This window comes from Canis aureus, chromosome X, assembly GCF_053574225.1.
Source record: "Canis aureus isolate CA01 chromosome X, VMU_Caureus_v.1.0, whole genome shotgun sequence".
NCBI lineage: Eukaryota > Metazoa > Chordata > Mammalia > Carnivora > Canidae > Canis > Canis aureus.
Genome location: NC_135649.1, coordinates 41,837,192 through 41,864,434, shown reverse-complemented (window position 1 = coordinate 41,864,434; position 27,243 = coordinate 41,837,192). Strand labels below are relative to the sequence as shown.

At 34.9% G+C, this 27,243-nt stretch overlaps 1 protein-coding gene across 3 annotated transcripts in view; it reads left to right on the top strand.

Annotated features, from left to right (window-relative positions):
* COL4A5 (collagen type IV alpha 5 chain) overlaps positions 1-27,243 on the top strand; it is a 273,325-nt gene that overhangs the window by 207,460 nt on the left and 38,622 nt on the right. For all 3 annotated transcript variants that reach the window (XM_077889027.1, XM_077889028.1, XM_077889026.1), the window contains exons 30-36: positions 4,350-4,463; positions 9,208-9,375; positions 9,995-10,084; positions 10,648-10,797; positions 12,626-12,724; positions 14,091-14,180; positions 14,596-14,735. In XM_077889027.1, coding sequence (XP_077745153.1) covers positions 4,350-4,463; positions 9,208-9,375; positions 9,995-10,084; positions 10,648-10,797; positions 12,626-12,724; positions 14,091-14,180; positions 14,596-14,735 — 851 coding nt within the window. The remainder of the gene's footprint in view (positions 1-4,349; positions 4,464-9,207; positions 9,376-9,994; positions 10,085-10,647; positions 10,798-12,625; positions 12,725-14,090; positions 14,181-14,595; positions 14,736-27,243) is intronic.

Below are 27,243 nucleotides of genomic sequence, written 5' to 3'. Positions count from 1 at the left end.
TGAGTGACACAGATAGAGAGGGAGAGACAAAGGCAGAGGGAGAAGCAGGCTCCATGCAGAAAGCCTGATGTGGGACTCGATCCCAGGACTCCAGGATCACGGCCTGGGTCAAAGGCAGATGCTCAACCGCTGAGCCACCCAGGCATCCCTGCAGTAGTTTTTTATTCAAAAAATTTATTTGGAAAAGGAAAGGACCTAGAAAAGCCAAAATAATTTGAGAAAGAGTACAGAGTTGGAGGATTCATAGTACTTAACTTCTAAACTTAATATAAAGCCACAGTGATTAAGATAGTGTAGTATATGTGAGAAGATAGACACATATAGAACAATGGAATGTAATAGAGACCCAAGAATAGAAATATACAATTTGATTTTTGACAAAGTTGCAAAGGCAATTTCAATAGAAGAATCAGTCTTTTCAATAAATAGTGGTAAATCAATTCATCATCCGTGTGTAAAACAAAACAAAAGATGAACCCCAAACCATGCTTCACACATTGTACAGAAATTAACTCAGAATGGATCATAGATCTAAATGTATAACATAAAATGATAAAAAAAAATTGGAACAGAGGCAGGCAAACATTTTCTATGAAGGGCCCAATAGTAAATATTTTCTTTTTTTTTAAGATTTTATTTATTTATTTGAGAGAGAAAGATAGCAAGAGAGAGCATGAGCAGGGGGAGGGGGATAAGCAGGCTCTACACTGAGCAGGGAACCTGACCTGGGGCTTGATCCCGTTATGACCTGAGCCAAAGGCAGACACTTAATAAACTGAGCCATCTAGGCATCCCAATATTTTTTTATTTTATTTTATGGGCCACTTATGGTTTCTTTCATATAATATTTTTTCTTTTTTAACGGCCTTCAATAATGTAGAAATTATTCTTAGCTCACAGGCAGTTCAAAAATTTAGCCTGTAAGCCAAATTTAGCCCATAGGCAGTACTTTCATTATCCCTTGTTTTAGATGAAAGCACAGAAGAAAATCTTTGTGATTGTAGGTTCGGCAAAGTTGTTAGATAAAACACCAAAACAAAAATATATTTAAAAATGGATAAATTGAGGGACGCCTGGGTGGTTCAGCAGTTGAATGTCTGCCTTTGGCTCAGGGTGTGATCCCAGGATCGAGTCCCACATCAGGCTCCCTGTAGGGGGCCTGCTTCTCCCTCTGCCTATGTCTCTGTCTCTGTCTCTCTCTGTTTGTGTCTCTCATGAATAAATAAATAAAATCTTAAAAATATAAAAATGGATAAATTGGACTTCATAAGATGACATGTACTTTCATATCATTTATCTGACAAAAGGACTTCTAGCCAGAATACATACAGAATTCTCAAAAATCAATAACAAGGAAACAACCAAATTTAAATTTGGAAACATGGGCAAAACATTTGAACAGATACTTTACCAAAGAAGATATCTGATTAGCTAGTACGCACATATAAAGATTCTCAATACAATCAGTCATCTAGGAAATGCAAATCAAAACTACAATGAGATAACATATCCTGTCAGAATAGGCTTCAAAAAAGAAGGAAAATTGACAATACCAAGTGATGCCAAAGATGCATCATAACTAAGAACTCTCATACATTACTAGTTAGAATTCAAAATGGTAGACCCACTTGGAAAACAATTTGGGAGAAAATACTTGCAAGTGATATATCTGATAAGGGATTAGTATCCAGAATATATAAAGAACTTATACAATTCAACACCTCAAAATAAATTTTCTAATTAAGAAATGGGCAGAAGACATGAATAGACATTTTTCCAAAGAAGACATATAAATGGCCAACAGACACATAAAAAGATGCTCAACCTCACTGATCGTTAGGGAAATACAAATCAAAATTACAATGACCTATCACCTTACACCTGTCAGAATGGTTAAAATTAACAACACAAGACAAAACGGGTTGGTGAGGATGTGGAGAAGGGGGAACCCTCTTGCACTATTGGTGGGAATGCAAACTGGTGCAGCTGCTGTGGAAAACAGTATGGAGGTTCCTCAGAAAGTTAAAAATAGGACTACCCCATGATCCAGCAATTGCACTACTAGGTATTTACTCAAAGAATACAAAAATACTAATTCAAGGGATACATGCACCCCAGTGTTTATAGCAGCATCATCTATAATTGTGAAATTATGGAAACACCCATAATTCTGAACATGAATATTCTTTATTCATCAGTCAATGGACACTTGGGGTGTTTCCATAATTTATAATTTCACAAATATACATATATATATATATATATATACACACACACAATGGAATATTAGCCATAAAAAGAATGAAATCTTGCCATTTGCAATGACATGGATAGAACTAGAGAGTATTATGTTAAGCAAAATAAGTCAGTAGAGAAAAATACCATATGATTTCATTCATATGTGGAATTTAAGAAACAAAATAAAGGAACATAGTGGGGATTAAAAAGAGAGGCAAACCAAGAAACAAACTCTTACCTATAGAGAACTAACGATTACAAGAGGATTACAAGAGGAGGTGGTTGAGGGGATAGGTGAATCAGCTGATGGGGATTAAAGGAGTACCCTTGTTGTGATGAGTGCCAGGTATTGTATGGAAGTGTTGAATCACTATATTCTCACCTGAAACTAATATCACACTGTATGTTAACCAACTGGAATTTAAATTAAAACCTTAAAAAAAAGAAAAATGGAAAGTTTCATATAACCATACCTTTACCACATGACCCAGCAATCCCACTCTTATTTATCCAAGAAAAATGAGAAACTTTACCAAAAACCTGTAGATCAATGTTTAAAGCAGCTTTGTTCATAATCACCAAGAATTAGAAATAGCCATTATCCATTCATCTGTCAATGGATAAAGAATATGTGGTATACATATACAATGGAATACTACTCAGCCATTAGAAGGGATGAATACCCACCATTTGCCTCAACATGGATGGAACTGGAGGGTATTATGCTGAGCGAAGTAAGTCAGTCGGAGGACAATCATTATATGGTTTCACTCATACGGGGAATATAAGAAATAGTGAAAGGGATTATATAGGGGAAGGGAGGGAAAATTAGGGTGACAAAACATGAAAGACTCCTAACTCTGGTAAATGAATACCAGAGGGGAGGGGAGGCAGGTGGGGGGATGGGGTGACTGGGTGACAGGCACTGAGGAGGGCACTTGACAGGGTGAGCACTGGGTACTATACTATATGTTGGCAAATCAAACCTCAATAAAATATATATATATATATATATTATATATATATTCAGCTGGTGAATAGATGAACAAATTATGGCATGTTTGCATAATGGAATACTATTCAGCAATAAAAAGTCAACTGCTAATAGGTACATCAATGTGGATTAATCTGAATGCATTATGTTAGAAGAAAGGAGACATATATAGTATATGTCTTTTATATAGTATATACTCAAAAGGCTACATATTATATAAATGTATTTACATGCCATTCTAGAAAAGGAAAAACTCTAAGGCAAAACAGATCAAGTAGTTGCCCGAGCATTAGAGTGTGGAGAGGGGTTGACTACAACTAGGTACAGGAAGCCTTTTGGTTTGTTGGACTATATATGTATCTCACTTATCTTGATTTTGGTGGTGATTATATGACTATAAATTTGTCAAAACTCATCAAAGTACACTAGAAAAAGAATTTTAGTGTATGTAATGTTTTTTTAAGTAAAAGAGAGAAGATGGAGAGTGAAGTGCCTATGGTCAAAAAGGCATTTTACTGATGATAGGAGAGGCTTTAGCATTTTTATAGGAAGTTAGTAAATAGGAAGATGTTAAAGGTTATCTATTTTTTTGAAAATATATTTTAAACATAGAGATATTTGCCCAAGATGAGTTACAAGTAAAGGAAATGTGTGGTTCATAATATTATGTACTATTTTGTGAGTTTGATCTAAGTAGTAAAGTTGAGTGTTCAGCATAAGTTATATGTCTGTAACTTTTTTTAAAGCATTTTTTAAAAATTTCATTTATTTATTCATGAGAGACACACACACACACACAGAGGTAGAGACACAGGCAGAGGGAGAAGCAGGCTCCATGCAGGGTGCCTGATGTGGGACTCTATCCCAGGTCTCCAGGACCAGGACCTGGGCCGAAGGTGGCGCTAAACCGCTGAGCCACCCGGGCTGCCCTGTCTGTAACTTTTAATGCATTTCCTGTCATCTGCTCTGGGTACTTGTGTATACTTTTCTTGCTCAGTGATTGGATAGCTTTTCAAGATCCCAACTTGATGTGTCTTTTCACATGGGTATTGTGGTTCTTAACGACTAGTGACTCAGCTATTGTTTTTAATATCTAAACTATATTTATTTCTTAAAGGTGATGTTGGGCCAAAAGGACAACCTGGGACAATGGGACCTCCTGGGCTTCCAGGAATAGGTGTTCAGGGACCACCAGGGCCACCAGGGATTCCTGGACCAGTAGGTGAACCTGGTAAGATTGGAGTAAATAAATGTGCATTTTGTAGCACTCATTATATAGAGCTTGGCTAGTTCATCAGTAAACTGCAAACTATGTAATAGTTTTCCAGAATACAGATTTGAGAGGTTACATGTCTACTTGTATAATTTTGTAAAACTGAAAAAGTACAGGTCACAGCATAAGAGCTACTTTAATCTGTGATACTTTCCCTCCCTGTTCATTTAAAATCGATCTATTAACAATAATGCAGTTTCACAATTGCAGTATGTTGCCTCAGCATATAATCATTGAACCAGTCACAGACTTGGAATCACAGAGCTAAAAACTTCTAGTGCTGATTATTTCAGACCTGAGTAGCTGTATAGAATTAATAGACCATCGAGGAATCTATTAACATTTCTTAGCAAACAAGAACTAGACTTAAAAACATGTCAAAAATATATTTTAGGCATTCTCATTTCTTTTTTTAATAAAACAAGTGAGGTGAATTTCCTCTCTCACCCCTAAGTCAGCAATCATTTTGCAACTTATAAGCACCGCAAACTTTTTTATACATACATGCAAAATGAAAACAAGCAAGATATGCAAAACAAGTTTTGTCTGCTTGTAACCTAATAGAGAATCATATAGTTTCTCTATATTTGTGTGAGAACTTATTTGAGTTTTGTGGATTCTGAGCCATCTGGTAAGGCACATTAAGGGCCACCCTTGGGCTGGCATGTCATTGCAAAGCAGTGTAATAATTCATAAAGTTCAAAAAATATGGAAAACTTAATCATTCCTTAATTTACATGAATATGTCAGAGGGCTTAAATACACAGATGTACTTTGAAACAGTAGAAATATATTTTCTGACCTTAAATGGCAATAAATGTTTTGTTAGTTATTATGCCAAAAATCTGGAAACACCAGTTAATAATAAAAAAGCCTAGAAAGTAAAGGTAATTTTTGCTTATGTTCTTTTTAAACATTTTATGTTTATGGCCCATTGTTCCTTTTTTAAATGGCCCCTAACATGTCACTACTGATTTAAAACTGAGAAAACTTGCTGTGTTGCTTTGAACTGGGTTGTTAAAAAGTAGCTGCATCAACACTCATGAAGAAACCATTCTGTTCAACTAGCATAGCACAGGGTTCTTGAGAAAAAACAGTTTTTAGGTTTGGTCATTATAATCTTGGCCTACTGTTTCACAAAATGGCTAAAATGAATTTATCATTTCTGTTATGTTTTGTGATTTCTTTTATTTCCCAAAATTGCATGAGATTTTGAAAGGATTTTAAATTCTTAAGTCATAGCTAAGCAAGAATGAAAAGACTACTGTTAATACCAATCTGAACAAAAACAGCACCAATACATTTATTTGTGCTTTCTGGTTTTTCAAATTTAGCTAGTACTCTAAATGTTACATTCATCTAACCTTCTTTTTAACTGATAGATATATAGGTATATTAATTTATAAAGTCTAGTTAGGATAGACGGAAAAATAATTGTGCTGAATTTAATCTCATCTCATTCTTCCATAAATATATACTTTGCCATAAAATTCAAGATCTCAACTAATATGGTTCAACAAATGAAGTTAATAGCAGTTGGCATGAAAATGTATCGAATGCATGCTTATTAATAAAGATACATTATCAAATTACAATTTTTTTACTACGAGATAGACCACACTTTATATTTAATACTAGCTACATGTACTCACTTTTTATATAAATTTATTTATATCACCAAAGCAGAATATTATATTAGCCCATTTCAAAACATTATAATTTCTGTTCATACATCTCAATGAAAGGGTGATTAGCAAGACGGTTTCTAATACCTTGATACATCTGACTTGCACTGCATGGCTGAAATTCTAACTACCAATTTTTTTAAATAAGCTTATTTAATATACTTGCTATGTTTCATTTTGCAATAGAAAACTTAATGCAAAGTATTCTATATTGTCATTTCCCCAGCATAAAAATGTTTGCATTATGCTTTTTAAGCTTTTTAGACTCCAGTTTTCTGCTGTAATTTAATTAAGCTTTACTATTTGTCATTCTCTTTTCCAAGACAGGATACACAGTTTAATGCATGTTTATAAATTAAGGAACTGTTGAATATCAAGTCCTCATTTGACGGCAGGGAAATAAAAGAAAAAAAATGCCAAAGGATAAGAAGCAAAATGCTTTTCATTCCATGCCCTACTAATCCAGGCAGAAATGGAAATGTTGATTCTTATTATTTGATCTGGCTATTAGCTAGAAGATTGCTGCTTTAGTGAATTTTTAAGAGGTCAGTTAAATATACTCAATTCCATGTCCATAAATCATACCCTAACCTGAGCCAAATGTATTGTAATCCTTGCTGAGTCTCAGGAAAAAGTGTGTAGCTGAATCAGTTCAACCTCATCTCTACTTACGTGAAACAAAGAAACAAGGAATTAGTCCTGCCATTTCATAGATGAAGTTTCATAGCCCACTTTATTTATGAAGTTTTCTAACTTTTTTTTTCAGCTATCAAATCATTGGAGTGTGTGTGTGTGTGTTTGTGTAAAGTTCTCACAGATAATATGTGTTTTTGAAATTTTCCTTTTTTTTTCCACTGGTTCCATTTGGCTGCCAATAAATTTAAAGCATCTCTATACCCTTAATGTACTTATCCTCTATAGATATAGCCATATAATTCCTGTTATTATATGAGGAAATTCAGCAGAGCTTTTGAATTTATGTTGACTGCCTTCATTCTTGACCTTACCAGGATGCCTATTTTTGACAGTATTCATGGGAAAGATCTATACTGTGAAAAGTACAGCATAATATCTGTTACTATAACAAATAACAATGAAAAGAATCTTTGCTAGTACATGCAGGTTGTTTAGTCATACTCATCTGCTAATGATTATTGAGTTCTCTGTACCTAAGCTATTACAGTATAAATCAAATTTAGTTTTAAATTCTAACTTATCTTTAGGAACTTAAGTTCCAAGAGGATTATTCAAAGCAATCTAAGGATCAGAGATAAGAATATGAAGCTGATCTTTATCAAAGAGCATTATTTTTGTGAATGTAAATATTTTATTGTATCTCTATTGGCAAATACATTTCACTTATACAATATACTATATGAACATCTGAATGAATGCCTAAGATAAATTTCTTTACTCATTACTAATATATGATAGTTGTGAATCTGTATCTAATAACTTCTATTTGTTGACTTTTTTGTTCTCATCTTTACATGCTTAGCTTTGTTTCCTAACCTAATTAATCTTTTTGCAACTTTGCTTCTGCTTGGGTGGTTCATCTTGCTGCTGAACTGTAACTCCTGCCTGTTGAACTTCAGGTCTGCCAAGTACTGTAGTTCTTTCTCAAAAGCTGAATCTTAAAGCTTTAAACATGAAAAACAAACAAGATTTGTCCAGGTTTAATAATACTTTGAGGGTTTTTTTTTTTGTTATTTTGTAGAGCGTCTTTCAAAGGACAAATTGGTTATCTTAAAAACTTAGCTATCAAAAACTAGTTGAACTATACTGTAACAGTAGGCAGTAATCTGTACAGGGAGCTGTAATAGTGCTCATCATTAGGTATCTCATCATATGTCACAAATATAATAATGTAAAATATCTTTCCCCTCTTTATAATATTTTCTATGAAATGACAGCATTGGAACCATTACCACTGTGCCAACTAAATGGAATTCTCTAATTTTCAAAGTGAATTTTATTGGTCTAAGGACATGTTGGTATATGACATCAAACAGATCTTAAAATCCCGGCGTCTTGCTATTATAAAAATAATTACTTGTGAATCTTCAACAATACAATTGGGTCTTATTGTTGAAGGGACACTGAGAACAGTCACCCGGCTCAGCCTCCAGCTTCCATTCAGTTGTATCCCCACTTAACAGCTGTAGATCAACAATATTAAGTAACTCACTAAGTCACATACCTGTTAGGGATTAGAGTGGGAACTTGCTTTGTTTGTAGAGTAATTCTTTCCCCAAAATATATTCTTTCTTAACCATTTTGTCTTTTGGAATAGTTCAGTCTTACAAAATTTACTAAGGTTAAATATTTCTGCAGTGTCATATTTTTTCTGTAAAATCCTGGTTGGAATACTGAGAAACAAAATTTAACAACAAAAACTGATGGTAATATATTATTAAAATAACATGTAAAACAAACTAAAAAAGGTCCACATAATTGACTTATTCAGTAATTAATCATTTTTATAGATTATAGAAATAATATCCCAATAATCCATAGTACCTTAGAGCAGTGCAAATCCAAATGCAGTCAATGGACCAATGTCAAGTCACAAACTGCTTATTACCAGTCTGCATTGGAATTAGAAGAAATTGAGAATAAACATTTAGAAACTTATATAGTAATTTGACAGTGTAATTGCATTTGTTGAATATAATAACCAAAATGTAGTCATGTATTTTGTACATCTTTAGTTTATTTTAGTTTTTTTAGTAATTTTTATTGTTTTATGAAAACATTAGTCCACGATGGACCAGGAATTAAGAAAACATTAGTCTTTCACTGGAAATAATTTTAGAAGCACTTTCATAGAGGAATATGCTTGAAAATCCTAAAGTTTGATTGTTAGGTCATTTTATATCCATAATACCAAAAGTATCTCTGACTCACGGTTAGATTTGTTATACACAGGAATCTATCATTTTTTTGCTAGAAAAATAATCAGATACATATCTTAAAACTACTTCAAAACTTGTTAATATTGATGTTGTATTAACTAGGCCTACACGGAATACCAGGAGAGAAGGGAGATCCAGGGCCTCCTGGGTTTGACGTTCTAGGACCCCCTGGTGAGAGAGGCAGTCCAGGGATTCCTGGAGCACCTGGTCCTATGGGACCCCCAGGAACACCAGGGCTTCCAGGAAAAGCAGGAGCCTCTGGATTTCCAGGTAATTTATTTAAAGTTTTCTCTGCTTTTGGATTCAGGAAATTAAAACTAACATGATTCTGATATATTATTTTCTTGTTGTATTTTTCTGGATTGACACTATCCCTTAAGGAAAAGTATTAAATGTCTTTGCAGGAAACTCACTTTGCTATTTTCGTTACACTTTTTCTCTGAGATTTCTGGTCAGGTATTGCTGTATAAAAAAAGATCCCACAATTTAATGGTTTAAATCAACCTTTTTATTTTGTTCAGGATTTTGTGGGTCAGAAATTAAGGCACGATTTGATTGGGTCATTTATCTTTGATCCACGTGGCACCAACTGGAGTGGTTGGGATGAATGATATACTTCCAGGATGGCTTGATCCCATGACCCTGAGATCCTGACCTGAGCCAAAATCAAGAGTCAGATGCTTAACTGATTGAGCGCCCCAGGCACCCCAGAGTCTTTTTTTCATAGAATCAGCAGAAGTGTTCACTAAGGTTGCAAAAGTTGAAAACGGATAAAACTTAGTGCCTTCTTCCCAACACTCAATAATCTTCCAGTTGACATCTTAAAAGTTATCTTTTATCTTTCGAAGGTCAAGGAAAGGTAAAAGTTAATTATTGGTATTCTTCAAAGGTGCCAAAGGTGAAATGGGTATGATGGGACCTCCCGGCCCTCCAGGACCTTTGGGAATTCCTGGCAGGAGTGGTATTCCTGGTCTAAAAGGTAATATTCAAAGTTGGCTGGAAGATACATGTAAGGGAGAAAATTAACATTGTTTTATGTTAATACAGAATATTTTTAGTGCTTTAAAACGAGCAATGCTTACTTATATTTTGTTTCTATGTGACATGGCATTTTTCAAGTTTTTATTTAAATTCTAGTTATTTAGCATATAGTGTAACATTGCTTTCAGGAGTAGAATTCAGTGATTCATCTCTTATATGACATGGCATTTAAGTACGTTCTATTTTCAATTTGGTGGCATGCATAGTTTGGATACCATGAAATGTGCTAAATGCTCAGCTCAAAATAACAAAATACAGGGATTAAATTTTGATTTTTTTAGTTTCTATAATTGTCAAAGAACCCCAGAAAATAGAGGGAGTGTTGAGTGTAAAAATCTGTGTGAGTTCAAGTTACTCATAAACAATAACCATAGTGCATAAGCATTTTGTATGGTCAGTGGCCTACTAAATTATGGAACATGTGAATAATCTTTACATGCATTAATCCTGGAAGGATGAGTCTGATCTGTTGTGTTCTCCCCACACTCATGTTGGTGTTAGGTGATAATGGTTTGCAGGGTCAGCCAGGACCTCCTGGCCCTGAAGGAGAAAAAGGTGGTAAAGGAGAGCCTGGCCTTCCAGGCCCTCCTGGACCAGTGGATCCAGATCTGTTGGGCTCAAAAGGAGAGAAGGGGGACCCTGGCTTACCAGGTGAGTAATGCATTTATTTGTGAATGTGTTAACTGGTATATCTGAAGTTTAATTTTTAATAGCATGAAAAGTGACTTGTAGTGTAGTAGTCACCAACAAAAGGCACTTAGATATATCACATTTTTGGTAATGAATATTTTTAACCTGATTTGTATTGTTTGCATGATCAGCTTCTTTTTTAAAGATTTTATTTATTTATTCATGAGAGACAGACAGAGAGAGAGAGAGAGAGAGAGAGAGAGAGGCAGAGGCACGGGCAGAGGGAGAAGCAGGCTCCATGCAGGGAGCCTGACGTGGGACTCCATCCCGGGTCTCCAGGATCAGGCCCTGGGCTGAAGGCAGCGCTAAACTGCTGAGCCACCTGGGCTGCCCCAAGTGATCTACTTTTATTTATTTTCTTTGTAGTTTAATCAGTCACAAACTATGAACTCTTAAAAAATAGACTTAAGGTAGTCATCTTCAGGCTTTCTAGAAAGCAATATAGGATGTGGTTGAGAAAAATGGATATATAGCCAGAATCACTTGGAAAACAGATTTCAGTGTTTGGGAAATTTGCTGGTCCTTTAAATTTTTTTCCCTTGAAACCCGATGAGATAACTAGTACATTGTTGCCCTGCAGTGTTAGGATATACACATCATGCTTGGCTTTTAAATGCAGTTCATTAGGGGATCCCTGGGTGGCGTAGCGGTTTGGCGCCTGCCTTTGGCCCAGGGCGTGATCCTGGAGACCCAGGATCGAATCCCACGTCGGGCTCCCGGTGCATGGAGCATGCTTCTCCCTCTGCCTGCTTCTCCCTCTGCCTGTGTCTCTGCCTCTCTCTCTCTCTCTCTGTGACTATCATAAATAAATAAATAAAAGTTTAAAAAAAAGATTTTCTTAAAAAAATGCAGTTCATTGTTATTTCGCTTTAGCAGAATAAACAAGTATTGGACTGTGAACAGCCGAGCTCAGCCCTAGAAGTTGCTGAAAGTAGGTTTAGTGTACAACTGTGTTACTCTAGTTACTTTATTAGAAACAAATAAGATATGAAGTATCACACTTTTTAAATAAAAAGTTCATTTTTCTTTTTATAAAAGTATAACATCTAATAAGACATCAGAAAATGCAGATAAGCACAAATTAATAAAGTGCTTATAATCCAATCTATATAGAATAGCCTCTAAAACAACATGGAACTTTAAAACCAACTATGTTTATTTGCAGCTTATAGTGAAGTTTGTGGATTTTTTGGTGTTGTAACCATTAATATTTTCAGTCTATGTGTGCATGTGAGTGTGTGTGGGCATATGTGTGTACAGATATTATGTTTCTCTATGATCAGGACTTGGTAGGATTTTTCTTCAAAAAAGACATTACTGTAGTTTTATATATCATCATAAAAGAGGCAGGGCCACCTAAGTTTTTATTATTGTCAAAATGACATATCTTTCTTGAATTACTCCTTACAAGTCTTCTCTTTCAATTATGCCTTCTGTAAAATAGAGGCAGTAATCTCTATTATAATGGGACTATTAAAGGTAGTTGTAGAATCTAAGAGATAGCTTAAAGATAATCTACCCCAATTCCTTTGTTTTACAATGTAAGAAACTGAGGCCCAAAGAGGAAAATGACTTAGTTATTGAGTGCTTTGAATTTCTTAATGGTAGCTAAATAAAAAGTGGAGGGGTTTAACATGTGTCCACTGCTATTAGTTCATACTACATGAGAATATCATGGTTCCTATATTTCATTCACAGTTCAGAATTTGGGTTGCTAGCTTTCCCAATTTATTTTTAAAGGATTAATGATATCAACCTAACTTGTCTTCCTTATACTCATCCTTGGAAGGTATTCCCGGAGTTTCAGGGCCAAAAGGTTACCAGGGTTTGCCTGGAGACCCAGGGCAACCTGGACTGAGTGGACAACCTGGATTACCAGGACCATCAGGTAGGTATACAGACTACCTGTAGCAATTAAATGGCTGATCCTAAATCCTAAAAAAGTAATTATGTACTTACCATGTGTGATGATGTTTTGGATCTGGTCATGACATATGATGCCAGTATGCTTGGGTAGCTACTGAGATATGGAGCTCTTTTTTTTGGCAGAAATGTTGCCATTTGGCCCAGCTGTCAACTGACAAGATTTGTAGTATATTTTGCTTTGCTCAGTTTCTTCTTTTTTGTGGGAGTGAGGATATATACAGAATGAGAAGTATATCCAAATAAGATGGTGTGTGTTATTTTCATACATTTCAACATATATAAATGAGACAATTATCTGGTAGATGCTGAAAAATTTACCTTTTTTTAGTTATTGCCTTCAGACAAGTCAGTCATTAAACCATGTAAAAAATGGCTGCTGATTCTATTTTTTAAAGTTTCTAAGGACTAAAATTTCACAACCTACCTTGGTAGTCTATTTCAGCATTAATCACCCTTAGAGTCAACATGGTTTTTTTTCTAATTTCTAATAAAACTCTTGCTGCTTCTTAAGCCATTTTCTTTTAGTTAGGCCCCAAAGGAATAAAGAGCTGGTCTCCATCCTCATAGGAGTCCTTCAGGTCAGTTATTCTGCTCTAGACTCTGTACTACATTGCATTGATATAGCTCCATCCTATCCTTCACATCTTCTGCATTCTCTTCTCCAAGATGGAAGTCATTGTGAAAGAAAAATGTTTAAGGCAACATGGAGGTCTTTAGGAAATCCCTAGGTAATATCACACAGCTCTAGGAAGAATGTATAAACACAGCAGCCGTGACAGTTGGGGGTGACAGTACAGTATTTCTCCTTCAAACTTTATCTATCCCTGGCCTAATCTACTGGGACTATATCATAACAGGATACCACTTTCCATTTACTGTTTTTATATAATCAGATTTACATGGGAAAACCACTCCTCCATTTTTAAAAGCGGATTCATTGTATCATTTATCTGTGACAAATACAGTAAGGGTAGTTATACACATACAGCAAATAGGACTTCAGGTTATTGGAATTGTTTTAGGGCAAGAAACAAGGTGTCCTGGCAAAATTTTTGCATTTTAAAAACTAATTTGTATTAGGAGACCTCTGTTACCTCTGTTATCTCTGTACCTCTGTTACATATATGTTTATAATGTCATATGTCCCTAAGATTTCTTAGGTGCCTCTTGCCTGTTTTATGCTGAGTTAGATCTGTGGAATTTAATCATATATTAAGATTTGATCCATCTAATCCCATGCTTTACATTGTAATTATAACCTATGCCAAGAAATCAGGCAACTTCAATATTGTTGACTTGTCTTAATTTAACCAGTTTAACTTTTATAGGTCCCAAAGGTAACCCCGGCCTCCCTGGGAAACCAGGGCTTACAGGACCTCCTGGGCTTAAAGGAAGCATAGGTGATATGGGTTTTCCAGGTAAGTGATGAACATCTCCCAAATATTTAATACTATTAATGGCAGATGGTTCACTATCTTTGTTAACAAAATAGAGACTGGTGTTGATAGAATCAAACTGAGACAATAACTAAGGTATACAGTGAATAGAGCTCTCTCATCTCACAAATATTTAAAGTGGGAATTAAGGGACAGAGTTTTAGAAAACTTAAGAGTAAGAATCCACAAACATAAATCTTTTCTCTAGCTGTACCCTTTCACTTAAACTTTCTTGAAAAATAGACTTTTAAATAATCCTAATTGTAAAAGATTATTATATAATTCAGAATTTGCTGAGTTCTTTTTTTAAAAAAACTTTTCCCTTAGTCATAAGCATCATAGATATGCCATGAATAAAGAATATTTTGAAAAAATGCATGTTACATGTTTTCAACAGGTCCTCAGGGTGTGAAAGGGTCTCCTGGACCTCCTGGAGTTCCTGGACAACCTGGCTCCCCAGGATTACCTGGACAAAAAGGTGAAAAAGGTGATCCTGGTGTTTCAGGCATTGGTCTTCCAGGTCTTCCTGGCCCAAAGGTAATTCTACTCCAGGCATATACCTTAGCAAGTGTGATTTTTTTTTTCAAATACTGTGTTCATTCTTAATTCTTCATTAAACGAACTATACAATGATATGATATATTCTGGAAATTCATTCCTCCCGTTTTCTCTTATATTGTAAGGAGATATGTCTTAGGGTTTGTAGCCAATCCAAAAAGGTATGAGGGGGGAAATATTCTGATTTCTTAGCTTTCCCTCTATCTTAATCTCTTGAGTATATTTCAGTAAACCAGAGGTATATTTCTGTGTGGTTCTGGTTTTCTTTTCCCTTCTTAGTGGTGGAATTGTTGATCTATTTCCTAAACAAAGTAACATGCAATTAATGAAAGTTCAGTAGTATTCCTAACTGTATATCTGAGGTATTCTCTTAAAACAGTTTTACATCTCCCTCTATGCCCCTAGTCAGTGTGAGAATTCTGGTAGTGTTTCTCAATCAATCAGATTTAGAATGTATCTGGGGTACCTAAGTGATGGCTCAGTAGGTTAAGTGTCTGCCTTCAGCTCAGGTCATGATCCTGGGGTCTTGGATAGAGCCCTGCAGACTCCCTGTATGTTTCTCCCTCTCGTTCTGCCACTGCCTCTGCTTATGCTCTCTCTCTCTCTCTTTCTCTCTCTCTCAAATACATGAATAAATAAAATATTTTTAAATTTAGACTGTATCTTAGAATCATTAAACTCAACAAATATTTGATAGCTGCTTAATTCCATGTAAAAAGGTAACAAGTCCTACTGATTTGTGGAAGTAATTTTTAACTAGCAGAGATGCATCCATTGCCTATTATATATGTTGCAAATATTTTCTCTTAGTCAATCATTTGTCTTATAATATTGTTTTTAATCATTCAGTCAGACCACAAAACTAGGAAGTATTAGAAAAAGTATAGTGTTACTAACTTTCCATGGAATTAATGAAAATTCACACTGAGGGATCCCTGGGTGGCTCAGCGGTTTAGCGCCTGCCTTTGGCCCAGGGCGCAATCCTGGAGTCCCGGGATCGAGTCCCACGTCAGGCTCCCGGCATGGAGCCCGCATCTCCCTCCTCCTGTGTCTCTGCCTCTCTCTCTCTCTATGTCTATCATAAATAAATAAATAAATCTTTTTTAAAAAAAAAGAAAATTCACACTGAGATAAGAATGTACTGAATAATGTGTTTTTTTCCTTTTAAGCTGCCCTTTTTTAACTTTTGAAAAATTTTTATTTTAATTTTAATTCTAGTATAATTAACATACAAGGTTATATTAGTTTCAGGTGTACAATATAGTGATTCAACACTTTTATACCATACTCAGTATTCACAGCAACTGCACCCCTTAATCCCCATAATCTATTTAACCCATCTCTCCACCCACCTTCCCTCTAGTAATCATCAGGATGTTCACTATCATTGAGTCTGTTCTTGCTTTGTCTCTTTTTTCTTGTTCAACGATTTCACTCATGTGAAATTTGAATAATGTTTTAAAGGTAATTTCTTTTTAATAATATACAAAAAACTTTTGTTTGTGTAGTCAATCAACTTATTGTAAGAGATAATCAAGAGAAATTTCTGCTTTATTAACTTCAAATTAACAGTGTAAAGTCTATTGACATGATGTTGAATATTTTCTGTTCTGTTGAAATCTTACCAGTAATAACATGGCTACATTAAAAAAATGATAATATAGACATATCAAGGGTAAAAGTGAAAATCTCCTTCATAACATATCTTCTTTATTCCATTCCCTTCTCTATAGAGATCCACTGATAATGGTGTGTAAATTTGAATCCTTTGCCTTACATATTTTTATGTACATATACAAAATTTGGGGTTTTCTACATATGTGTAGAATCATAGAATACACACTATTCTGTATTTGCTTTATCACATATCTTTAAATCTTTCTTTTTAAATATATCTTAGACAATTTTCTTTGTCACTGTACATTATTTTTAATAGTTGCATGACATTGTGTTGCTGCAAATAATTTCATAATGAATATTCTTAGACACATATCTAGACACATGTTTAATTATTTATATTGTATAGATTCTTAAACGTTAAATATCCAGGTCAAAAGATAAATACATTTAGATTCTTGTCTTTCAAAGTTTTTATATTAATAGTAACCAAGAAACTTGATTTTAAAAAACAACCATTATGAAACAATGTAAAATGAGAATTCTTCTTTCCACATATTTACATACCTTAAATTCATATTTCTTCCCCAAGATAACCATTTTTAGTAGTCATCCACAAAAGACATTTTATGTGTATATAAACATGAATATATGATAGATATTTCATCAATTTTAAGACTTAATTTTTTACATTCAAAATCTCTCATATTGAGGTGCATCTTACAACTATAATTGGAAGCATTTTTCCTCAGTTCCTGATTCATGAAATGATGCTGCATCTTCCAAATATAGGTATCTTTTGTTTTTATTTACATACATAAAATCATACTATATATCTGGTCTGGACCTAGCTATCATAACTTAGTAAGTCTTAGCAAATTTTCTTTATCAGCCCATAAATAAATGCCTCACTCATTTTCATAATTATATAGTATTTTGTATATGGGTTAACCATAAATAGTTTAACCAATTATGAACACTGAGTTGTTTCTATATTTTCATGATTACAAATATATGTTGCTCTGAAGATTCTTACCCATATCTTACATATATATCTTAAGATTACTTGGTAAATATTGCCATAGAATCAATTCTGAGTAGAGTTGCTGGAACCCATCATATTATATGCCTTTTTAATATTGATGATCACAAATTTTTCTCTTAAATATCTCTACTATTTTATACTATATTGATCAGTGTAAGAAATTTTCTAGTTTTTTCTTTTTACAAATGTTGGGTGTTATTAGTCATTTTAATTTTGTCAGTCTAGTGGGTGAAAAGTAGAGTATCATTGTTTAATTTTGAATTTTCCTAATTATGAATGAGATTTCTTATACTTATATCTCCTCTACAAATTATCTATTCACACCCTTGCCTCATTTTCAGGAGGGGATTTGGTTGTGTATTTCCTGTTGATTTATGGAAGTACTTCACAAAGATGCATCCATTGCCTATTTATATATCTTGCAAATATTTTCTCCCAGTCATTTGTTTGTCGTAGAACCCTGTTTACTGTGCATTTATCATGTAAAGTATAAAATTTTTACACAGGCAAATGTTATTTATTCATTCATTTAAAACATACCTAATGAGCGTGTGTGATGCCAGGTACTGTTTTAAGTGCTGGAGATAGAAAATGAATGAAACAAACTCATTGCTTGTGTGGATCTTGCATCTAGTCAATAAACAAAATAAATACATTTATGGTGTGTTAGAAGGTATGGCAAAAGTTAAGTGAGGCTTGGGGATAGGAATTGCTGAGAATTGCTATATTTTGAAATAAAGTAATAAGTGAAAGCTGTTCTGATAACAGTTGATCTCACATGCATTGAGGGAATGAGTCATTCAAACACTCTGAGATAAGAGCATAAAGACATGTCTGAAGAACATGAAGGTGGCTAGTGTGGATTAAACAGAGTGAGTGAGGTGAAACTAAGAAAAAGATGAGATCAGATTGGTAACGGAAGATAAATTATCTAGAGCCTTGTAGATCATAGTTAAGGATTTTATACCTGAGTGAAATGGGGAGTGACTGGATGGAGTAACATGATTGTACTGAAATTTAAAAATATATCATAGCTCAGGATGCCTGGGTCACTCAGCTGTTGAGTGTCTGCCTTTGGCTTAGGGCATGATCCTGGAGTCCCCAGATCAAGTCCCACATCCAGCTTCCTGCATGGAGCCTGCTTCTCCCTCTGCCTATGTCTCTGCCTCTCTCTGTGTCTCTCATGAATAAATAAATAATATCTTTAAAAAATTTTAATAATCAAAAATAAAAATATATATATCATAGCTCCTATTTTGGAAGTAGATCATAAAGGAATAAGGATGAAAAGAGTGAGACCACTTATGATACTATTTAAATAATACAGACCAGAGATCTTTTTGGCGTGGTTCAGGGTGGTAGCAGTGGAAGTGATAAGAAACATTCAGAATCTGAATATATTTTCCAGGTCAAGCCAGAAAAATTTGCTTATGGAATATTAGAGGAGAGATATCATGGACTATGAAAGGAAAGATATCATGGATGACTCTCAAGTTTTTATTCTGAGCAAGTAGGAAAATAGAGTTGCTACATACTGAGATAAGAGAGATTTGGGGAAGCAGATTTGGTGGGAAAGATCAGGAGCATAATTTTCTGATTGTTATAAAAATTTCTATATCCTAATATTATAAAAATAGACGCATATTTTCTTCCAGTACTTTCATGATTTTGTTCCGTATATTTACATATTTAATCCATTGGCTTTTTCTCTATATTATGTGAGGTGAGGGAATATCTTAATGTTTTTAAAATAAATATCCAGGTAACCCAACCCCATTTGTTATAGATTCCATCCTTTACTCATTGATTTGAAATTCCATTTAAAATTTTTTTCTAAATTTTTTCATATATATTTTTTCTGGACTGAACAAATGTTAACATTTATATAATGGAACTAAATTACCATAGGTCGTATCTGAATTTATAATGAAGGTCTACAGAAAAAAACATGTTTTGATTAGCAAATATTCACAGTATATTCAACTCTTCAAGCAAGAAGCTGACTTAGTTTCTTTCTCTGTGCAGCCTTCAAGTATATTTCAGTAAACAAATTCTACACTAAACTTAGATATTTCCAAAGCTAATAAAACAAAGAAGTCATGTATTTGAAGTAGTCTGTTGTTTCTTTCAGATGGTATTGTTTTGTCATATAATGGTGACACATTGAAAAAAGAAGATTTTATAGTTCAGTTCTACTAGGCACAGGCAGTCCTTACTTTGCACAGTTCTGATATGCACAAATTTGTTACCACAACTTAGTTATATAACATTAGTCCACAACAACATAGTTCAAACTAAAGTTACCATGGCATATACCATGGCACTTCAATTCATAAATCAATATATAAATAACAGTTGAATGTCATGATCAGTGAATGGTTATTTCACTTCTTTCAAATTCTGTCAGTGATTAGTCACTGTGAATTTATTATTCCCTTAATGCCCTAATAGCAAAGTATGTGGTTGTATTGCATCTGTCTCTCACTGATAAACCACTATGAAATTTTAAAAATATGGGTACTTTTTTTTTTTTTTTAATTTTTTTTTTATTTATTTATGATAGTCACAGAGAGAGAGAGAGAGGCAGAGACACAGGCAGAGGGAGAAGCAGGCTCCATGCACCGGGAGCCCGATGTGGGATTCGATCCCGGGTCTCCAGGATCGCGCCCTGGGCCAAAGGCAGGCGCCAAACCGCTGCGCCACCCAGGGATCCCAAAAATATGGGTACTTAAAAGAGAAAATTAACCAATAGAGATAAAAGTGCAGCAAAAATGGGAAGTGATAACACCGGAAATGACATTAAAATCTAATACAAATAGGATTACAGAGAAAATAGCGAGCCATAGGAATGTTGATATTGCTACCATTGAGAGACTTGAGAGATGCAGACAAGGAAGTTAGTGAAAGCAGATTTAGCAATATATGACTTTTCTCTATACATATATAACCTACATGAAGAGAGATAAAGTTGTGGGAAAAACTCTTAAACGTCATGGAACAATCGTACTTTTCTCATTAATAAAGATCCCTTTTAGGTGGTTTAGTTTGCATCTTAATTATTATAGTTCCGTATGATTATGCAAAGTGAGACTTCCTATATTAAAAAGAGAGTAGAATTAAAGATTCAGGAGACATAATACTATGATTGGGGGATGTCAAGCATAAGAAAAAATTCTATAATTAGTGAGTTGTTAAGAATAGTGGTGGGGCAGTCCAAGATTATAGCATAGGAAGATCCTGAACATACCTCTTTCTGTAGACACAGCAAATCTGTAGCTACATAGGGAGCAATTATTTCCCTCTGAAAAACACCGGAAAACTAACTGAACAGCTTCCTTCACAGCAGGTAGTAAAAGGGCCACATCAACAGGTAGCAGAGGCAGAGATAGTCTCATTCAAAATCCTACCCCTGCTATAGTGACTTACAATCAGAAGGGATCTTATGAATCTGGACCTTCTCACTGAGGAGTTAGAGGTTCATGCCCCATTTCAAGCACCCTAACCTCTGAGACTTGCAACAGAAAGACAATCCTCCAAAACATCTAGCTTTGAAAACCAAAGGGGCTTACATCCAAGGGACTGAAGAACTGAGATACATTTCTTGAAGGGTTTCCATGCAGACTCATCCACCTCAGAAAACAGTGCAAAAGCAGCAATTTAAAAAGTGCCAGCATTATATGTGAAAGAGATTCATTTGCTAATATTAAAGCATCTACCAGAGGGGCAGGAGTATTTTAGAATTCTCTTTAAGTTTGGAAGTGCTGACAGGCATGACTTTTGTACTCTCCCTCTCCCTTGATAGTGTTGGCAAGTGTGACCAGCCCTGCACTCTCCCATTGCCCCACTAAAGATGGCAGGCAAGCACCAGCCCTAGATTCTCCTGCAGCCATGTAGAAGTGGAATATACCAGTTCTGTGCTCTCCAGTGGTCCCTGCAAAAGCCAGCAGATGCACGTAGTCCTTACTGGGGTCACTCTGTAACCATCTGGCTCTGGTGGCCAGGGGACTCATATTCCTAAATACCACAAGATTGTAACAATCAGAGACACAGTTCTTGGCATGCTACCAACCTCCAGAGCACTATGCAGACAATGGACTGAAACAAATCCCCAGTCTGCGAAAAAGGCCTGTTTTTTGTCTTGGAGCTTCAGTCTGAGGGGTAGACTTAAAGTCTGGCATACATGTAGAGGCTACGTGGGTACTCTCAGGGAATGCAGGCTGGAGGATGCCATCTTTGTATTCCTCTTCAGCCTTGATACACCTCCCAAAAAGGACCTGATACATTTTTTGAACCCCCAATTTTTGCAACACCCCCAGATCCACTTAGTCTACAGGCCAGTAGGGTTTACTATTGTGGTACCACAGGAGTTTATATTAATTTGCATACTTTTAAACTGCTGCCTAAGGATGTGTCTTCCAATCAACCTGAAAGTAGGTGCTGACTGAGATTCCTCTCTTTAGAACACTGACAGGTCTTGGCACACCTTCAACAGCTGGGACATAATAATAAATTAGGCTGCTTAAATAATTACAAAGGTTTGAGAGACAAGGAACTAGGTCTTAGGTTGATGGATAAGTTATATCTTTTACACAAGGCTACTCCTTCAAGACTGGGGGAAGTAACTGTTTTGCTGAAGAATACAATAACTGAGTGGAAAAATAAACAGGAAAGGTTGAAAAGGAGGCTACATGAAGCAGAAGAAAGTGATATAGAAGACAAGAGTGGAACTCACCCAAACAGAAAATCAAAAAGGAAAAATTTAAAAATAAAGATAGCTTAAGGGACCTATGAGATAACATAAATCTCAATAATACTTTAATTATAGTGGGTCCCAGAAGGAGAAGAGAGAGATAAAGGAGTAGGAAACATATTTAAAGAAATAATGGCTGAAAACCTCCCTAATCTAAGAAGGAAGCATTCAGATCAAGAAAGGCCATAAGAGCCCAAGTAAGATGAACCCAAAAAGATCAACACTAAGATATAAGTAAACTGTCCAAAGATAGACTCTTAAAAGCAGCAAGAGAAAAACCCATTGTTTTGTACAAGGGAACTCTAATGAAACTGTAAGCAGATTTTTCAGCAGAAATTTTGTAGGCCAGACACAGTGGGGCAATATATTCAAAATTCTGAAAGAAAGAAACTTCTAAGCAAGAATACCCTCCCCAGCAAGGTTATCATTCAGGGTTGATGGAGAAAGACTTTTACAGACAATCAAAAGCTAAAAGAGCTCATTACCACCAAACTGGCCTAACAGGAAACATTATAAAGGGACTTCTTTAAGCTGAAAAGAAAGTGCATTAGTTAGTGACAAAGAAACATAAGTGTTTAAATCTTAAAGGTAAAAGTAAATATATAGTAAAGGTAGTGGATTAATCATTTATAAATCTAGTGTGAAAGTTAAAAGACAATAGAACTAAAAGTAACTCAAACTACAATTATCAGGTAAGGGATGGACAAAATGAGATGTAAAATGTGACATCAAAAATATAAAATGAGAGGGGAGCAAAAAATGTAGAATTTTCTAATGTGTTCAAAGGTCAGTTGCTATCAACTTAAAATACATTTTAATATATCTAGACTGTTATCTGCGAGCCTCTTGGTAGCCACAAAGCAAAAACCTATAGTATAGATACAAAAGATAGTAAAAAAGAATATAGTAACACTAAAGAAAGTTATTAAACCACAACATAAGAGAGCAAGAAAAGAAGAAAGAACAGACAGGAACCACAAGACAGCCAGAAAACAATTAACAAAAGGACAATAGGTACATACCTATCAATAATTACTTTTTAAGTGTAAATGGACTAAATTCTTCAGTCAAAAGACATTGCATGACTGACTAGATTTTTAGAAAGACAAGTTATAGGCTTGTTATAGGCTGTGAGCTACCTAAAAGAAACTCATTTCAGGTATAAGGACACACACAGACTGAAAGTAAAGGGCTGGGAAAAGATATTCCACACAAATGAAAACCAAAAGAAAGCTGGGGTAGCAATACTTGTGTCACTCAAAATAGTCTTTAAGATACAGTATTTTTTTATTGGTGTTCAATTTACTAACATACAGAATAACCCCCAGTGCCCGTCACCCATTCACTCCCACCCCCCGCCCTCCTCCCCTTCTACCACCCCTAGTTCGTTTCCCAGAGTTAGCAGTCTTTACGTTCTAAGATACAGTATTTTTTTTAAAAAAATTATTCATGAGAGACACAGAGAGAGAGAGAGAGAGAGAGGCACAGACAGAGGCAGAGGGAGAAGCAGGCTCCATGCAGGGAGGGTCACCAGGATCACACCCTGGGCTGAAGGTGGTGCTAAACCACCGAGCCACCTGGGCTGCCCAAGATAAAGACAGTATTAAAAGACAGGGGTGTGGGCAGCCCCGGTGGCGTAGCGGTTTGGTGCCGCCTGCAGCCTGGGGTGTGATCCTGGAGACCCGGGATCAAGTCCCACATCGGGCTCCCTGCATGGAACCTGCTTCTCCCTCTCCCTGTGTCTCTGCCTCTCTCTGTGTGTCTATGAATAAATAAATAAAATCTTTAAAAAAATAAAAAATAAAAAAAAAATGAAAGACAGGGGTGTTACATAGTGATAAAGGGATCGATCTAACAAGAGGATAACATTTGTAAATATTAATGCACCCAACATAGAATCGCCTAAATAAATAAAGCAAATATTAACAAACCTAAAGGGAGAAATTGACAGCAATACAATAATGGTAGGGGATTTTAATATCCCACTTACATCAATGGATAGGTCATCCAGACAGAAAATCAATAAAGAAACATCTACCTTAAATGACATATTAGACTAGATGAACTTAATGTATACAGAACTTTCCATCCAAAAGCAGTGGAATACAGTCTTCTCAAATCCACATAGAACATTCTCCAGGATAGTTCACATGTTGGGCCACAAACCAAGTCTCAGTAAGTTTAAGAAGATTAAAATCATATCAAGCATCTTTTTCTGACCACAGTGGCATGAAACTAAAAATCAACTACAAGGAGAAACTAAAAACAAAACAAAACAAAACACAAATACGGGAGATTAAATAACATGCTACTGAACAATCAGTGGGCCAATGAAGAAATCAAAGGAGAAAATAAAAATTAGCTTGAGAAGAATGAAAATTGAAATACAATTTGCCAAAATCTATGGTATGAAGCAAAAGCTGTTCTAAAAGGGAACTTTGTAATGATATAGGCCTTCCTCAAAGAACAAGTAAAGTCTCAAACTAAATTTACAACTAAAGGAACAGGAAGAAGAAAAACAAATGAACCCCAAAGTTAGTAGAAGGAAGGAAATAAAAAAATGGCAACATAGAAATAAATAAAATAGAGACTAAAAAAGCATAGAAAATATCAGTGAAACTAAGAGCTGGTTCTTTGAAAAGATAAGTAAAATTGACGGACTTTTAGGTAGACTTATCAAGAGAGGGCTCAAATTAAAAATTAAATTAAATCAGAAATGAAAGAGAAGGATTTAAAACTGACACCACAGAAATACAACAATAATGAAAGGCTATTATAAATAATTATATGCCAACAAATTGGAGAGCCTAGAAGCAATGAATAAATTCCTAGAAACATACACTCTTCCAAGATTGGATTATGAAGGAATAGAACATCTGAAAAGACCAGTTACTAGTAAACAGATTGAATCAGTAATCAAAAAAACCTCACAATAAACGAAAGTCCAGAACTAGACAACTTCACTGGTGAATTCTACCAAACATTTAAAGACTGAATATGTGTGCTTCTCAAACTTTTCCAGAAAATTGAAGAAGAGAGTACACGTTGAACTCACCTTATTGACCCAGCATTGCAGTGATACCTAAACAGTCAAGATGCCACACAAAAAAGAAAATTACAGGCCAGTTTCCCTGATGAAAATACATGAAAAATACTCAACAAAATATTAGCAAGCCAAATTAAACAATATAACAATTAAAAGGATTATATATCACAATCAAGTGAAATTTATTCCAGAGATGCACAGAGGGTTTACATCTATAAATCAATCAATATGATATATTGTCCATTACCAATATAAAGGATGAAAATCATATGATAATTTCAATAGATGCAAAAAATTTATTTGACATAATTCATCCATTTATGATAAAAATCTCAACAAAGTAGGTATAGAAGGAATGTATCACAACATAAAGGACATATATGAGAAGCCCACAGCTAATATCATACGCAATGGTGAAAAGCTGAAAGATTTTCCCTCTGAGATTAGAAACAAAACAAGGATGGCCACTTTTTCCACTTTTATTCAACATAGCATTGGAAATGCTAGCCAGAGCAATTAGGCAAGAAAAAGAAATGAAAGGCATTCAAACTGCAAAAGAAAGAGTAAAAACTCACTCTTTTCAGACAAATATATGTGTATATATGTATCTATATTTATACTTTATACTTATATTTGTAAAAATCCCTAAATACTCCACCAAAAACTATTAGAGTGAATAAAAAAAATTCAGGAAAGTCGTTGGGTACATAATCAACATTTAGAAATCTGTTGCACTTCTATATACTAACAACGAACTATCGGAAAGAGAAATTGAAGAAACACTCACATTTACAATTACATCAAAATAAATAAAATACTTAGGAATAAATTTAACTGAGGAGATGAAAGACTTATACTATGAAAACTATGACATTGATGAAAGAGATTGAAGAAGACACAAAAAAAGTGAAGATACTCAATGCTCATGGATTGGAAGAATTAATATTGTTAAAACGTCAATATTAAAAAAAAATGTCAATATTACCCAGAGCAATATACTGATTCATTGCAATCCTCATCAAAATCCCAATGGTATTTTTCTTTTTTTTTTTTAATTTTTATTTATTTATGATAGTCACAGAGAGAGAGAGAGAGGCAGAGACACAGGCAGAGGGAGAAGCAGGCTCCATGCACCGGGAGCCCGACATGGGATTCGATCCCGGGTCTCCAGGATCGTGCCCTGGGCCAAAGGCAGGCGCCAAACCGCTGCGCCACCCAGGGATCCCCAATGGTATTTTTCAAAGAAACATAACAAACAATCTTAAGATTTTTATGGAACCACAAAAGATTCTGAATAGCCAAAAGCAATCTTGAGAAAGAGGAACAAGGCTGGAGGTATCCTACTCCCTAATTTCAAACTATATTACACAGCCAACTATAGTAATCAACATAATATAATATTGGCATTAAAACAAACAGAGATCAATGTAATAGAATAGATAGCCCAGAAATAAACTCACACAAATATAGTCAATTTATGACAAAGGAAGCAAGACTATATACAATGGGGAAAGATAGTCACTTTAATAAATGCTGTTGGGAAAAGTTACAGACACAGGCAAAAGAATGAAACTAGACTACTATTTTATGCACAAAAATTAACTCAAATTGGATAGAAGATTTATTTTTTGTTTTGTTTTGTTTTGTTTTGTTTTGGATAGAAGATTTAAATGTAAGACCTGAAACCATAAAAATCCCAGAAGAAAACAGGTAGTAAGCTCCTTGACATTGATCTTGGCGATGTTTTTCTGGATGTGTCTCCAGAAACAAAGGCAACAAAAGCATAATAAACAAGTGGAACTACATCAAACTAATCTGTACAACCAAAGAAGTTATCAAGTGAAAAGACAACCTACTGAATGGGAGAAAATATTTGCAAATTATATACCAATAAGGAGTTAATATCCAAAATACGCAAAGAACTTATACAATCAATATTAAAAGTGAAGCAAAAGGGACACCTGGGTGGCTCAGCGGTTGAGTGTCTGTCTTTGGCTCAGGGCATGATCCTGGAGACCCGGGATTGAGT